At 37.6% G+C, this 16855-nt stretch overlaps 1 protein-coding gene across 13 annotated transcripts in view; it reads right to left on the bottom strand.

Annotated features, from left to right (window-relative positions):
• Positions 1 to 16855, bottom strand: part of MAST2 (microtubule associated serine/threonine kinase 2) — a 218721-nt gene that overhangs the window by 176630 nt on the left and 25236 nt on the right. For 8 of the 13 annotated variants that reach the window (XM_030495064.1, XM_030495069.1, XM_030495071.1 and 5 more), the window contains 2 exons: positions 4356 to 4503; positions 932 to 1074 (listed from right to left, as the gene is read on the bottom strand). In XM_030495064.1, coding sequence (XP_030350924.1) covers positions 932 to 1074; positions 4356 to 4500 — 288 coding nt within the window. In that variant the 5' untranslated portion in view covers positions 4501 to 4503. The other 5 variants (XM_030495061.1, XM_030495066.1, XM_030495068.1 and 2 more) reach the window with 5 other exon arrangements.

Genomic DNA, 16855 nt, shown 5'->3' with positions numbered 1-16855 from the left:
CCTTTTACTTAAGGGCTCATTGCTTCTAAACAGTCTTACAATGTAACATAAATTTACACACTTACTCTATAAAGTAGCACATACCAAAATCTTTTTATTGGAGTAAAACTTGTTATACAGGTAACCCTATGGAAGTTCAGCAAAAAAAAAAGCTTCTAGCTTTGCTTTCAGTCTACGGTTTAGCAACAATTTCTGTTGCATATATGACTGCTCACAAATAACTGTCTTTTCCTACTCTTACATTTTCTTCTTGCCCTTCAGTGACTTTAGATACTTGCAGGTGAGAAGGAACATCTACAGACAAAACCTATGTTCCTTTTGATCTGCAATTCAGTCTTGACTATAGCCCTGAGTTTACACACACCCCCCCATACAGAATACTCTCTTCTCAGAAATTGCTAATTTAACAGATGCAACAATCTTCAAAAATACATTTACTTCAACAAAATCTTTTTGACAAAAACCACACAGAAGAGCAGATGTCAGTTCCAGCATTTCAATTCCTTAGACAATTGTCTCTTTCAGCTTCATCCCCCTCGCTGTCCTCTAGGGAAACAGGCAGAGGTACCTACTCAGAAAGCTGTTTTTCCCGATTAAACTTATTTTAAATGGTCAAGTTCCCATGCTCACATGTGCCCAGGCTTCCAGTGGTATTTTTCTTTCAGGTATCAGGCAGCTTAAGTAGCACCGAGGAGTGTCCCCCCAAAACAAGTTGTTCTTCACACACACATTTTTTTCCTGCTTTTTGTCAAAGGCAGGACAAATATATTATCCTCCTAATTCACACTCTACCCTTTTCTGGGCCCACAAGAACAAAATGCTGCATTCACTGAGCAGGAGCACAGAAAGCAAGGTAAAAGCCAAAGCACAGGATCACACCGCTTTTTACTTACAGCACAAAATCATCATGAGTATTCCCAGACTCACTCACCAAGCCAGCAGTAAGTGAAGGAGCAGATTGTCCTAGAGACTGGTTTCTCATGCGGACCAGGTTTGAGGTATCTCCAGGTGGCTGCCATATCGTCTGTCCCACTCCGCTGTGGACACTATTTGACAAAGGAAGTAGCTGTTTTCCTTTAAAAACAAAACCAAAATACTATCAGCTTGTTTTTAAACAAGTTTGCAAGTTCAAAATACAATGCTGAAAACAAATATTGCATGTGGAGAAAAAGCACTTCATAAAAAAAAGGCAATTTAAAGGTTTTGGTATCTTATAACTTGTAAGAGCACACTACCTGTGAATTCATTATGTTTGACAGCTAAGTATCTCCAAAAAAATCTAGTTTACATTATGACGTAATGGGTAAATCCAAAACCTTGTAGAAACAGACTTTTTATCTTTATACCTTTCCATACTTCACACAGCTTAAAAAAGAAACAGTATTTGCTGCCAATTAAACAATTTATTGTCCTATAGAGACAAAATGTTAATGTTGCAAAATCTCTTAATTTTAAAAATTCTTATGAAAATGCATTCATAATTGTCAAATATGACATCTTCTAAATAGCTTGGCCACCTAGACATCCCCACTTTCTCCTGCCATTGGAACATTCAGCAGTAGATTTCATGCCTAAGATTTAGATTTTCTGTTTAAAAAATTTCACTCTTCAGCAACATCAGATTATCTTAAAGGCAAAACATTCTGTAGCTTTCCCAAGTATCCCTTGTACCAGATTGCTCAGTGTAGACACTAATCTCCCATGCTACATACACATTGAGAAGAGCAGTTCCTATCTCAACAAGTTCACACCACTGTACTTTACTGCAGGAAATATAGTTATCATTTAAAAGGATCTACTCGATACTTTTTTTTTTCCTAGTCAATATAACATTCCTTTTTGAAAAATGTCAAGCAGTAAATTTCCACAGTGAGAAAGAACCAAAATCAAAGCAGGTCATATTTTGACTCCATCAAGCTTGACATTTTCCTTTTATGTACAATGCCATTCACCAAAAAGAAAAAGATAGTCTTGCAGTTAAAAACATATAAGTGAAAAAGTCTGTAAATCTGGGTTCCATTATTAGCTTCCAGATGACTTCCTCAGTAACCTTGGTCAGCCAACCTCTGTGCTTCAGTTTCACCATCTGCAGAAAGGGTGGGAGTAATACCCCTTTTCCTTAAAATTAGGACTGCGAGACCAAATTACACACACCATTCCACTGATTATCACATGCTCACATACTACAACAGGAATCATGGGGGACTGAGATATTTGTTGCAGGTAGAAGGAACGTATTTGTAGCAGGAAGAAGCCAACACCTTTAATCACATATACTGTAGAAGAATTCTTTTTTTTTCAGAGGCAGCAAGCTATTTTACAAATTCAATTTCACCTTAGAATTAGGTGTGAAATAGCCATACAGTTGTTACATAAAAGCAGCTACAGTATTTTAAGAGTGTCACAATGTGATTTGCCATGATGGGGGGGAAATGGTGGCTTTTTTTGGTTTTTTTAACTTGTTTATGTTAATTTTCTATGAAAGTCACAAACAACGGAGCAGGTACACATTAATGGAATGAGTCAAAGTATGAGAGATGAGAAGGCTCAACTATGGCTAGCAGAGACACAGCATATTGGTACCCTTTTTAGCAGTCCCACTAAATCTGCTTACAGCTGCAGACATGATTTTCATGGTTTGCTCATTATCAAGATTATGTCCTTTTCAACCCTAACTATTCTATGATTCTGTGAGGAGCAAATACAATGACTCCTCTTCTCTGCAGAACTCTAAAACGACAGAAATGTACATTACTGCATTTATAGGGTATCTTTGTTAGTGGTTTACTGAAATAACAGCAATTCAAATCATATAATTATCTAACACTTCAAAATACCAGTGTTTGAGAGCAAGGATAACATTATTTCAATCTCCTTAAGATATAATTATCAATATCTCCTTTTAGTTCCACAATATCTGCATCCAAGAAGAATAATTCCATCAACAGTCAAATCTAAGCCAACCAGTTTACAAGCACAATCAACTACACTCTTTAAACTCCTTTGCTTCTGTTGCAAAATAAGGTGGAATTGTTTTCAGTATGGAGCTTGAAAAGTTAAAGCCTCTTTCATTGCCATACCTCAAAGTCCTACATACATTCCAAACACCCACATTTAAACCATATACCTAAGCATCTACATTTTCATTATCCAGTTGGGTCAAACTAATATTGCTGCGACTCTTTTCCCCTTCCTGAATCAGGCTATAGTAGACTGAAAAGTCATTAAGATGAAGCAACAAGTTCTGGAACACATTATCATTTCAGAACAGAAAATTTACAAGAATGTCACCTACAACCAGAAAAAATATTTCTAAAAAAGAAACAGAAATTCTCCAGTTTTCCAGCTTCCTCCAATTTACTTTTCTTTCTTCTACTCAAGGAAAGAAAAACCACTGTACTACAGCACTATCTTCAGCCACTGTAATCAGCCAGCAGCTGGGTAGCTAATAAACTTCTGCTCTCCTCTAGTGATTAACCTACCTTAGAGAACAAACCTACATGAGTGCAAAACATTCATAATGGTTCCATTTCTCAGAAACAAGCCACTTAGTACAAATAAAACACTAAGAACAAGCCATGCCGAAACAAAAACATGCATGCTTTAGTGCTTATTTAGTCCTAAACACCTAGCACCTCAACCATCAAACGATTCATCTTCCCCCACAAAAAGCAGAGGGACCACAACTGGATGTATTTTTACAGTCTTGTGACTGAGTCAAGCCCATGCTGCTGCCAAAACGGGTGGTTTCACCCTCTTCCTCTTTCCCTCCCACCCGAGAGTTTGCAACCCTTCTTGTTCTTGCACTGACAAGCAAATAGGCAAACAGCCTAATTAGGGAGGAAATGGGCTGCAAGTTAACCCTACAGAACAGCAGCGGTATTCAGGCAGATCAGCTAGTTCATTCTAGACTGATCATGCAGATCTGTATGTTCTAATGCCAGCGTCATAGACTTAGATACCAGCTTTAAACAACTGTGAAGCCATCTCCTAGTCAACTTACAAAGTCTTTGAAAAAGAAAACTACTGAGCTTGGTCCTCCATATTTTGGCTAATTACGACACTATTCTCACTCCATAGCTCTACAGCTGACAAACTGAATTCTCTGACAAGGCTGAAGACTGTTAAAAACCCAAACTTTATACAAACTGAAAAAACATCTAGTTAGTAAACAAGATTTTTACTTTCAATCACAAATGCCTGCAGTGCTTTTGCAGCCAGAAAGAAACTAAACAATAATTCGAGCCAGCTTCCCAGGAAGAAACACCAACATCTCTTAACACAACTGATATACCAACAAATTATACATCTTTAATACTAATGAATTGTCATGTGGTCTTTACAAAAAGGCATACCTGACAAAGAACTTGCCAAACTACCTCTTCGCAGCTTGCAGTCATCTTGACTTAGCTGACGTTGGAGCTTGGTTTTCCCAGCAGATGAAAAGATGTCAGGATTGCTGAGCTTCCTGCATCGTAACGGAGCGGACTCTGTTATCATCTCCTGTTGAAAGAAAAACAAGAACTTTATTAATGAAAGTACCTGTTTTCTGAAACATACAATCTCCAAAGCACAAATGAGACAGTTTAAAAACAAGCAAGCAAACACACACGCACTTAAAATTGTAAATCCCCCTCTCTGGTGCCATGTATCCGCACAAAAAGCACATCACGAGATCCCAGTCAAATATGGTACTTAAACACCACTGCCGTATCATTAGTAAGTCAGAAAAAAAGGCAGTTATTTGCTCTTACAGTATGTGGGAAAAGACGCTACTGAACAATCAGGCTCAGCTTTGATTCAAGCTATTTCCTGCTAAAGCAAAAAGTGTTTTCTCTTGAATATTCTTTCTTGAATACTTATTCCATCCAGTCTATGAGTAATATACCTATAAAGAAACTGTTGCAATTTCTAATTGCAACCCAAAACTCCTATTATAAGTTACAGCTCCACTACAAGATCATATGTATAACTAAGTAATAATTAGGATAGAGATCATCCTTTGTGTAATGCCTTTGTTATTACTATAAACAAAATCAGACCTGTATTTGTCAGAAACACTCCCACACATGTAAATTGCTTTCACAGCATACAGCAACCTTTCAATCAAAATAGCAGTAGGTAACACAGCGGCAAGTACACCCGCAGTGCTTTCCTTATGCATTTAATTGTTCTGGAGGTGTGAAACTCTTATTTCACACCCAAAGAAGAAATACAAGCCGAGCTACCACACATGAATTTGAAGATAATGTGACACTGTCCATTGTAACCTATATAGATGCGCTTGGTCAAGTTCTCCTCTGAAGCAGTGCAATACATTCCACGTGTCTTAATGGACTGCTCCATTTTATTTCCAATGCTTTTCATTAGCTATAGAGCACTTCAAACCACGCTTATCCTCATAAAATCTCATCCAAGGCAGAAAATAAACTGAAAGGAACACTTTCCCTGCATGATACATCACCACATGGTTTAACATAGTTTTAAATCATGTTTAAAGCAAAAACTAGTCTGCCAGTAGTGGTGTTTATTAAAATTTGCAGATTCCAGTCAAAATCTATTTCTGAAGTGATCAATTCAAATCTATTCAAATCAATTCAAATCAATTCAAATCTACAGCATTATGCTTCAAACTGTAAAATCCAGACTAGGACTACACACTTTAAAACTCCAAGATTTTTTGTTTGGGGGTGAAGGAGAAGGAAGGACGGACATGAATTAACATGGGTTTACATAGGAAAAAAAAAATTGGATTTGAAATAGAATCCCCACTTAGCTCGGAATCATTCATTCTCAACCTTTCTTAGACCCCCCTGTCCTTTTAATCATGAAACTTTTGGCACCTCATAATAGTAAAATAAGTTTATTCCTTTGAGGGACAGGAATGCTTTGTTCCACGTCTGCTTCAGTGGTGCACCTTCACCAGGTTGAGAAGTACTGTGCTGATACAATTTTTACCTCTGGTTACAGTTAGACATTCAGTCGCCACGCTGTAAACCAGATCAAGGGAGAGACCTGCGTAACTTAAAGTAGGTCAGTTCACTTACCCAGTTCATCACACAGCTGCAAACAGTTGTGTTGGTGCAAGACTGGGGAGAGGCATGAAAACAAGTAGCCTGGGGTAGACAAAACTGCTCGAGCTGAAAATACTTTATTCTTAAGGTTCCTCATAGACATCTGGGAACAAAGAACCTCTTTTTCAAAGAAAAGCTTTCTAACTGGGACCTCTTCCTTTGTCCAAGATTTTGGGGTTGTCTGTCAATGGTTTTGGAGGGGTCTTGTTGTTTTGGTTTGTTTTGGTTTTTCCCCTCATATATATTTTATATATATATATATATATCTCTATCTCACCCATCTTTCTCAGTGAACTCCAACTAAGAAAGAACATTCATTCATTCAGGGCGCCAATGTATGGAAAGGTAGTAAAGTCAGAAACGAAAGTACTCTTAAGTCCTGTTACAAGCAATTTCTGTATTTTACATCTCTTTTTCTATTCTATATATAGATATTCACATACCCCTAACCATGCAAAGAATATGCCCACTTCCCTACCTTTTCCCTTTCTCCTCTACAGAGTCTCTTCTTATCGGTAAAAATAACTACCAATCCTTACTATTTCTTCATGAGTTACAGCACACCAGCTTTTCAGCCCTGATAGCATCTAAGTTAAAACTGCCCCAACTGAAGGAGCACCTGGAACACCAACAATGAAGGGCACACCTACTCCTACCACAATATCCGCTCAGCTGCACCATCCTGCCTGCACACACCTTTCAGGTCAACCCAACGGTAGATGCTACTTCTCAACACACCATTCCATACACCTTCCTTTAACAGCCATCCCCAGCATGAGCAGCTCCTCCCCAGCCAGACAGGTACCACGAAATATGAAAGGAATAGTGGAAAGCTAACAGCTTCCTACACTCACCAAAGCAGCCAGGCTGTCTTCTGCAGTAGATGAGCTTAGTACATATTACACGGGGAAAATTCTTCATAAGCCTTTTGTTAATATTAATATATAATTAATATTGTTTCATAAGCTTTTTTAAGCACAATAAACACTTGGGCGATATTCAGAAGACTACATAGCTGTTGAATGTGTTGAGGAAAGGGACCCCAATCAGACTCCACAGTTTTGTGTAGTGTTACACTTACTTCTCAAATATTTGAGAAAATAAAGAAATCCAGTGCACCATTCTGAGACAGCCCATTATGTTTGAAAAACTGCTAAGGACAACAAGGCCTGTTTAAAATTTCATTTTCTAAGAGCTAGGCCCATCATTGTTTTGCTCATGCAAAACAAGGGAAAGTTTTAACTTGACAACAATAGAGTTGTCTTTCATAAGACTATAATTTATTTCCACTCATCCATCAAAACCCAGCTTCAATATTGCAATTCAGAGACAAGCAACATGGGAATAGTAATAGTTTATGTTCCCGTTCTTAAACAAGGAAGGAAAAAACGCTACAGGAAGAGATCTTTCCTTGTCCTTGCCCCAAAGCAAGAAGCGATGGGTACAAAGGCCAGAAAAACCTGACACAATGTTCCAAATCAGTGGATAAAAAACTCTTTGCAGTGATAGAGCAAAACCTTGCTTACATGCTTCTAAATTACTAAATTAGACTACCAGAGCAAGTGGTTGAAGAATAGATTACATATCACAGACTGACGCAGTTTTAAGGACTCCACTTCCACTTCCGGAAAGACAAAAAAATCTTGCAGCTTTAGAAATAAAAGCATTAGTAAGCATGTAACGAACACTTGCTCATAGTGTGCAAATGACTGAGCCTCCATCCACTGATTTCTTTTCAAAGGTGATAGGAAAAAACTTCTTAATTTACTTTGGCCTTGTGGCTTTTGCCACAAGCCAAAACTCAGGTTTAAGCAGTCAGCTGAATCCTGTAAAGCTTATGGCTGAAGATAAAAGCATCACACAAAGAATCTTGATTTGCTAGGCAAAGGTTACTCCTATCAGTCCCTTCTAAGGCATAAAAATGTGCTCACATAACTTGAAACAGTAGGATATGAAGAAGAATGGCCAAAGCTTTTCTTGAATAGCGAGAGGCATTCTTCAGCTCATTCACTTACCCCACTTGCACAGAAAAACAGTTACAATAGTTGTGGTACTGGAAACACATCCAAGCCTGTTTCTCTTGCCTGAAATCTCACATAGGGGTTATTACACTCAGCAAGATGGAGAACCAGACAGATTGCAACAACAGCTGCCAACAAAAGCCAAGAAACCAAATGCGCTTCCTGATGTGTAAGATCACATTAATATCCCATGTTAAAATCCTGGTCTCGTAATTCCAGAATATAGCTACAAGCAACCTTCACAGTCATCTTTTCCATCTCATTGCACGGGGAAAGTCCCCCCAGCGATTCAAGCAAGAAATAAAAAGAACAAGCACATACACCACTGCAGTGCTTTTCAGCAGCAAACATCGTTCATTTAATGGTGCTGCAAGTGAGAAACACGGATCCTAACCTACAAACAGCAGGTGAATAGAGCCAGTATGGACGCATGTCAAAGCTCTTCCTTGAACTGCCAGATGAAGTACTACACAGTTAGTGACACTAATGTATCAGCAACAGATGAGTCTCAGGGAAAAAAAAAAATCTTAGGACCTGTCTTTATAGTTAACATTTAACATATAACAGATGATGTCAAGGTTCACTTCCTTACATGCAAATATATATTTCTCAGCCATTCTCTACAACAAGCAAAAATACTCAACTGTAACTAACAAATATTCAAATCTGCAGATCAAAACATGTTAAACTATTAGCCAGGGGGTGAGGGAAAAAACTACAAAAAAGTTCACTGTGAACAGGTAATCCATTAACAAGAAAAAAAAAAGAAATTTATTCTTTTTTTTAAGCCTGATGAGTACAACCACCGAGGTCACCTGGAAGTGAATTCCAGCAAACTGGTGGAAGGAAGAAAAGAACGATAATTTAAATACAATAAATTGGCAAAGAAAACACTAAGAATAGTCTATTTTGTCAGGAAGATAACCAATGAGTAATGTAACTCAAGGGTAACTTGACACTTCCTGAATTTTTTTAAAGCAAGAAAAATAGTCAATACTGAAAGCTGCATCTCCTATTTTTTAACACAGTACTGTTTGTCCTTTAAAAGATAAAAGCCTGTTGTGACCGGATGGTGTGCACATTATCTGAGAAGCACTCTTTTTCTTCTCAGCCTTTCCTCATCACTTTCTGTAACGCGTGTACATACCCTTAACAAAAAATAGATCTGATCCTGCCATTAGGTCTGCCCTAATATACCTGAAAATACACTGAAAAAGAAAATTAAAGACCTAGAGAACAGATCACAAACCAAATATCTATCTGTATAACTAGCAATTAACATAATGGAATCATAGCTTTAGTATTTAGCACTGAAATTTGCCTTAACTTGCCAGCCTGGACACGACATATTGAGGGAAGAGGGCCAGCAGTTTACCAGGAAGCTGAGGTGAGCCCAAATGTGACCAAAATTGAAGGCTGAGTAAGAACTTGCAACTAAGACACTTCTTAAATGTATCTGCTTAACTCATGTACTTGCCGGCAGCATCCTGAAAAATGCCAGAGACAGCAAAATCAAGGAAAATTACATTAAATCAACAAAGCCTCTTAGAGGCTATAATATATTGGCTTACTATATCAACAAGAGAGAAAAAAGCTTTATAGAATATATTACATTATATAAAGGTATCAGTATTTTAAAGACAGAAAAGACTTCTACAAGATTTTTCTCTTGAATATATTTATTTGAAGAACTTTGCAATAAATCCCAACATCCCCACAAAGGTAAATAAACTTTACTTAATGCCAATATTAAGTTTTTTAAATGACTGGAAAGCTAAGCATTATTGCCACAGTGATGGCTTCAATAGTTACAGCGCAATATGCACACCTACAGCTTCTCCTGTACACTCATCTGCAGTTGATTATGCAGATGACAGAAATCCCAAATTTAAATCCTTCTGTATACATATTTTAAAAAATTGTAATAATCCCACAGTTAAAAGCAAACAAACAAACTGTGAGGGTGCTGAGGCACTGGAACAGGTTTCCCAAAGAAGTGGTAAATGCCCCATCCCTGGCAGTGTTCAAGGCCAGGCTGGACAGAGCCTTGGGCAACATGGTCTAGTGTGAGGTGTCCCTGCCCATGGCATTGAGTTGGAACTGGATGATCTTAAGGTCCTTTCCAACCCAAACCATTCGATGATTCTACGAAACAAGAAAAAAAGAATGATTCCTGAAAGACATAGGATCAGAAACCTACTCTATGAGATACACCCTCCTTCTCTTGTTCTTCCAATATGAAGATTTTTTTCTTGTTAACTCTTCAGGAAACAACTCCAAGGCATGTTTGATTAGAACTAATGAATCTGAAGATTTAATGTTGTTTCAAGTTGTTCACTTCGTTGCCAAGTGCTCCCAGCTGCAGGAACGCATTAAAAAGCTTGTTAAAAAGAAAAAGTAAATATTTGCAACTATGTACATTATTACCCCCTTCCTGAGAACCATTGAAATGCAGAATCATTTATTCCTAATGGAACTGCATCTAGAAGGCAAGGTAATTTGTGATTAAATGATACCAGCTTGAACGTTTGGTCCTTATATGAAAATACAAACAACACCACAATGGTTTAAACAAGCAAAGTATTTGATCCTACTTCAGGATCCCCCTACTAAGAGACAAAAGGGTAGTGTAACTCTTGAATTCAGCTTGTAAATGCCGAAAGCCAAAAGAATTTCGGCTAGGGAAGAAATACCAACAGAGCCTCTACTAAAGTCTGTATCAAACTTTACAGGATCTGAGAGAAGCCACTATCAACACATCAAGACTCAAACCCGCACAACATGTTCAGGAGTTACACTGAAAACAAAACCAGTCTGAACAAAGACACTGCTCATTAAAGGCCAGATCACTCCTTTGCCATTGGTACTCCAGCATGACTATTTCAAACATAAAAATGTTGTATAGAGTAGGGAAATGAACTCCTGGCCAGGTAAAAAAAAAAAAAAACAAAAAAAAAACATTAACGACTCTATAATTCATCACCTGTACATTAGAATCCTGTTTGCTATAAGGATTAAAAGAATTACGACCCAAAAAAATGTGATTTGTAATAAATTTTGGTGTTACAAGACATCAATAACACCTTCTCTCTGAATATTTTCTTCCATGAAACTCAGATGTGCCAAGCATGCGATGTGTCCCAACACTACTGAGTAGTATTACTGCGAGTTCTCTATGCATCCTATGCATATCAAATACCATTTATCTTCTATATTCTTATTAGATCTTAAGAATGTATGTTTAGATTTACTAAAGACCATAATCTACAGTATCAACATAGCCAAAACTTCTCATTTGCCAGTTTCTTACAGATTTATTCAGACATTTATTACACAGAAAACCGTGAATTTAACACCTTTCATTATAATTATCCTGTAAGAAAGACGAGAATGGGAACTGCTTAAAGAATCAGGCAAGCAGCAGAAACACAGCTGTATCTTAAGCTGTGCAAGCAAAGAGACCCAAGATTTCATATTGGCTATAAAAAGAGGAGAATTACCAGAACGTTCTGCAGGGTACCCTGATTCCCTGCAAGACTGATGCTAATTTTTGTTATTTGAATGAGAGAGCTTTCAGATCTCCAACTATATTTTTGCTCACATGACAAACATTGTCTCACTGTCTCATCCACAGGGAAAGAGCAAACAATAAAATACCTGTGTAAATCTGGGTATAAGCCTATAAACAAAGTCACAATCAAGTGATTTTCATTGGAAATGTAAACTCCCTCTGTTTTTCTAGGGAGAGAGATGTACAAGACCTAGTGATAGGTTAGTTAAAAGTTCATACAATTTACTGAAACAAACAATTGCTTCATAGCAATAGGACCTGGAAGAGAATTCCACGTAATTTCCTATATTACACACAGGAACCTCTGGGTCACATTTCAAAAACTGAGAAGTTATCTGTGTTAATAGTTGATTTTCAACCCTATAAAGAATTTTCTACATCTAATGCACAAATAAAATACATTTAAAATTAAATGACTAGCTAAAAATACAAAGTCTGGCAAATGAATAATAATACATTGTATTAAAATGTGCATGCTGTATATAAGTGATTTATTTTACTAATAGTGCAGACTTCTTAAATTTTTAAAAACACACTTTCCAAAGAAAAAATGTTAAGAACCATTAAGTCTGAAGTAGTCTCAAATAAAAATCTCTGCTGGTGCAGTATGAAATGTAGCCCTTCAAAAATTGTCCCAAGCGAGGTAGTTGGAGAGAAATCCATGCTCAACTGCTGTTCCAAGGCTTGTTTCAAATGAAGCTGCTCACAAATTAAAGAAGGTAGCTCATGAACTGAACTTTGCTGGAGAACCACTCAGGTGAGTTAAAGGGGCTTTTCTAATCAACGACTAATTCAGATGTGTAATGCAATTTTAAGACTTCATTTTAATTTATAAAGCTCACTTCAACAGCACACACTGCCCAGAAAGAGAAGTATGAAACCAGAAAACACTCCAGGAATCATCTTTACCACACTACTTTTTTGACCAGGATACTTTTATGTATTGTAGTTCTGTCCTGAATAGTAGTAGTAGTGGAATCATCTGTAGATAGACAAAATTAACAAAGCACAGTGGTCTGCTAAGAGTTAGAGCACTATTTCATAGAATGGTTTGGGCTGGAAAAGACCTTAAGATTACCTAGTTCCAACCCCCTGCCATGGGCAGGGACACCTCACACTACACCATGTCGCCCAAGGCTCTGTCCAACCTGCCCTTGAACACTGCCAGGATAAAGAAAGACCAAGATACATTTTAATCCAATGTTATCATCACTGAGGAAGATCATTATTCACAGTAAAAAAGAGAAAAAAAAAAAAAATCAAATACTTTCTTTTTGTTTGTTTTGTTCCAAGCCTTTGGCATCAATACTTTTGTCTCCATAAACCATCTGGAGTCTTCTCACTTCCTACCACAAATGAGATAAGCACATCAATGTACAGCACAAATAAGAAGCACTTATGGAAAGTTTTCCTGAGAACAAATTTTCTCCCAAACTCAACAGCAGATCTGCACATACGGAATGGGAAAAGAAAAATCATTTGATTATAAGACTGTAAATAAAACTACCAATGCTTTAGACCTAAAGGGAATGAAGTTAACCCTTGGAAACACACAAGGGCTTAATGCTTAGCTTTTCATGACAGAAATCGCATAAAATGGCAGCCAAAAATAAACTAATTCACAGTTCTTATTGATGTCTGCACAAAGAAATGAAGTCTCTCTGGCACAAAAGCTTCTCCTCATCAAGCAATGTAATACAGTTTCATCCCAAAGAAACAACAGCCAAAACTGTTTCAAGGACAAGGCGTGTATTTCTTCCCTTATGCTTAAGAACAAAAACAATGCCCAACTGTTAGGTTTATGAACAGCACCAGGCCTCAAGCTCAAATGAAAGACTACAGTCAGCAGGCACTCCTCCTAAACTGACACAACAATGTTGTGAACAGATTCTCCTCTTCACTAAAAGCAGAGATGCAAAGGGCAAGGAACATACAAGTAACTAAATGAATGCATAATTTAATGTTTAGGGTCATGTATTTTTGCAGTCTTTACACTGCACAGGTCCAATTTAAGTCATTTAATAAAACAGAAAGATGTATTTGCTACTAATATGTCACTGCATCCATCTATGCCTAAATGTTTAAACATCTCAAATAATAACTGCATTAACTATACAACCCATTTGTAACCTTGCCTCTAAAACATTGACTATAATTTATTTATATGCTCTGATCTTCTCGTGCTGCCCGGAACCTAACATCAGTCCTGACCACCCAATTTCAAAACTGGGGTCTCACTCCATTTCAAATGAAACAAACCACAATCTTAAGAGCAGCTGCTGCTAGCCCTCCCAGCCAGTCCTCAGTGAAGAGAGGGCATGCAACTACCAGGAGACTAACAGATCAAACATCAAGAAAACAAAGCAGAATACTAAATTATTTCACTGCCTATCAGTGCCTTTTTTCCCTAAGTAGCTCCAGAAGTCTCCATTACATACTCTTTTCCAGCTTTGCCTTTCCAAGAGTTTCAACACCAGGGAGGTTGGATTCTTCAGGTCTTGTAGAAGCTCTGAAAGCCACTTAAGGATGAAGGTAAATATGCAGTTGTGATGGTTTGTGTCCTTGCTTTGTAATGACCAATTGAGAGTGCAGAGAAACACAATGTGATGACTCTAAGCTGTATGCTTTTCAATGCAGAAAGAAGCCAGCCCCAAATTTAATACCTGGAAATCAACATGCACAGGGAGGTAGCCTTCTGGAAATATGGAACCACGCTTACACTATTTATAGAGCAGAACTCAGGTGTGCTTATGCCATCCTTCTGCATGTGCATGACTCCCAGCGTCATGAAAAAAGCATAAGTATCAGTATCAAGTTCCAGTTATTATACATGGTACCAAGAAGGCATATTAGAAAACTACTTTTTTTTTGTTAACGATTCTTACTGAGCTCAAAGCATGACAGCTGTGTATTTGAAGGATAAAAGAACAACATGCTCAAGCATCAATTAATCACTCTGACAAGTACTACATTTCATAAAAATCTTCAAGCTTCCTGAAATGCAGCTACATTTTCACAAGTTTTCATCCCACAGACAGCACTGAATTCCCCTCGCTCCTTAGTGCACGTACTTTTTGCATTTAGTTTTTGTTTGCCTGGATTAAGACATCAAAGTGTCTCAAGTTTGGGTCCAACCACACACATAATTTAGTCTTTAGTAAAACTGCTTCCTGTGTACTGCAGGCCAGCATTTGTTTGCCATTGTCACCATTCTGTACTTTCTCTTCGATCATGAAAGACAAACTGCTCTGTGAACTCTTCCATCAAATCCAATAGGGAAAAATCAACAGGGATGGCAGGACCTACAAATATTTAAATTTTCTTTTAATCCTGGTGTGGTAGCAGCTAACCTATGGAAGTGATAAATGCACACAGTGTGTACTGAGCTAATTTCCCTAAACCAGCCAACAGTAACTGCAAAGAGTTAGGACTAGCAGAATTTAGCCTCATATAAGCAACCATTTTAAGTGTTACTGGAAATCCATCTTGAATGGATTGTGGAACGTTTGGACAACGTGCACATAACAGAAGCAGCACTCCAGGAGTGCACTGAAATTCAGCTTCTTAGTACGACTATTAAGTATTTTTATTATTAGCAGAATTAGCTGAGATGCCAAACAAGACTTCCAGAAATGCCAAACAAGACTTCCAGAAATGCCAGCATCACACAGTAAAAAATTATCCAAGAGTCATTCAATTAAGTAACTTATTTTGGCTTTGTACTGTTGAAAGTGTTTATGGTGGATTACTTGTCAGACTGCAGTAAAATACATTAGAGAAAATCTTCGTACCTAGACAGTTCATCAAGACATGTTGGACTGAAACTGAATCAGAAATTATGCTTCAAAAATTCTGGAACTCCCCACAGCCCAACCTTAGCAGTGCTGTCTGCTTCTGGAAATTTAAACAGGTCCAAGGAATGTTTTAAAGCACTGTTCTGCTTTTACATTCATGAAAATCCAGATCAACTAAAACGTTTTGGGAAGTATTTTATTGTGATTTACTACGTATATAACAAAAAGTAACAATATTTACAACACAGTTCTAATAGCAAAGGCATGATTTTTGCTGGAAAGAAACAGAGCATCATCCTATTTTGCATGTAAATAATGGACCTCCATTAACGCTGGAGCAATTCCAAAGAGCAAAAAACTGACAAGCTACACAGATTTTTTTATTATTGCTGGGTTTTCAGTCTTGAACTCTCTTTCCTCACTGCACTGTAACGTGTATTTATAACAGAACATTTGGCAATAATTTCTGACAGATTACTAGTTTTAGGGTTCATGGGACCTAGGCTGGAAGCTAGACAGCACAATACCACAAAGAACACATCTTAGAGGAAGAGCAAGTACAAAAAACTTTCAAGCAGGTTTTAAAGATAATGACAGAGCTACTTCACTACAAAGCAAACAAGGCCTTCAGATCTTTCTACTAGCGTGAGATATCACAGAGCATCAACTTCCTACGGCCAAGAATGATGTCTATCAAGACATCAAACAAACAAGTGCATTTTCCTCACCTGAAACAGATTTTTCTACTTCCTTGCAAAAAGGCAGAAGTTTTTTGTAGTGACCATGCACTCGGCTTCCTCCTCCAAAGAGCAGCTTTTTCACCAGGCTTCAAATAGTACTACATCGCTACAAAAAGACACTAACCACAGCACATCATTATTTGATATGGAAATAAAACTGTTAAGACTCTACATGACCTGTACATTTAGCTACTGAGATTCTTGAGGAACAAGATCTTCCTCATGGATGATAAAGCTTTTTGGTTTAGTCTCAGCTCAGCAACCTGGTGGTCTTCACTGCTTCCTTAGCTTCAGCTACTCAGGTTCCATGAATAAGAATTAAAAAGAGGAAAAAAATGATCTGTTATTTTAAATAAATGCTTATCATTGTATCTATGATAATCCACTGCATTTCTTATAACCATCAAAGCTATGTTGGCTTAAGAAGCACAACCAGCAGCTCAGGCAATAAAAATAACCTATCAGATAAAAACAAAGAATTGCCTTTTCTAGAGACTGTAAGAACTACCTTGACAGACAGGACAACATTCACATTCTTTGTGCTGCAAGAAGGCACATGAGCTTGCTCTAGAAGTCAGTCAACTTCTAGGCGTAAAGTCAGTAACACACACCCATTCCTCCAACACAACACACTGACACTACTTGATTTCCCAAA

The sequence above is a fragment of the Strigops habroptila genome, chromosome 8 (genome assembly GCF_004027225.2).
Source record: "Strigops habroptila isolate Jane chromosome 8, bStrHab1.2.pri, whole genome shotgun sequence".
Taxonomy (NCBI): Eukaryota; Metazoa; Chordata; class Aves; order Psittaciformes; family Psittacidae; genus Strigops; species Strigops habroptila.
This window is presented reverse-complemented; position numbering and strand designations above follow the sequence as displayed.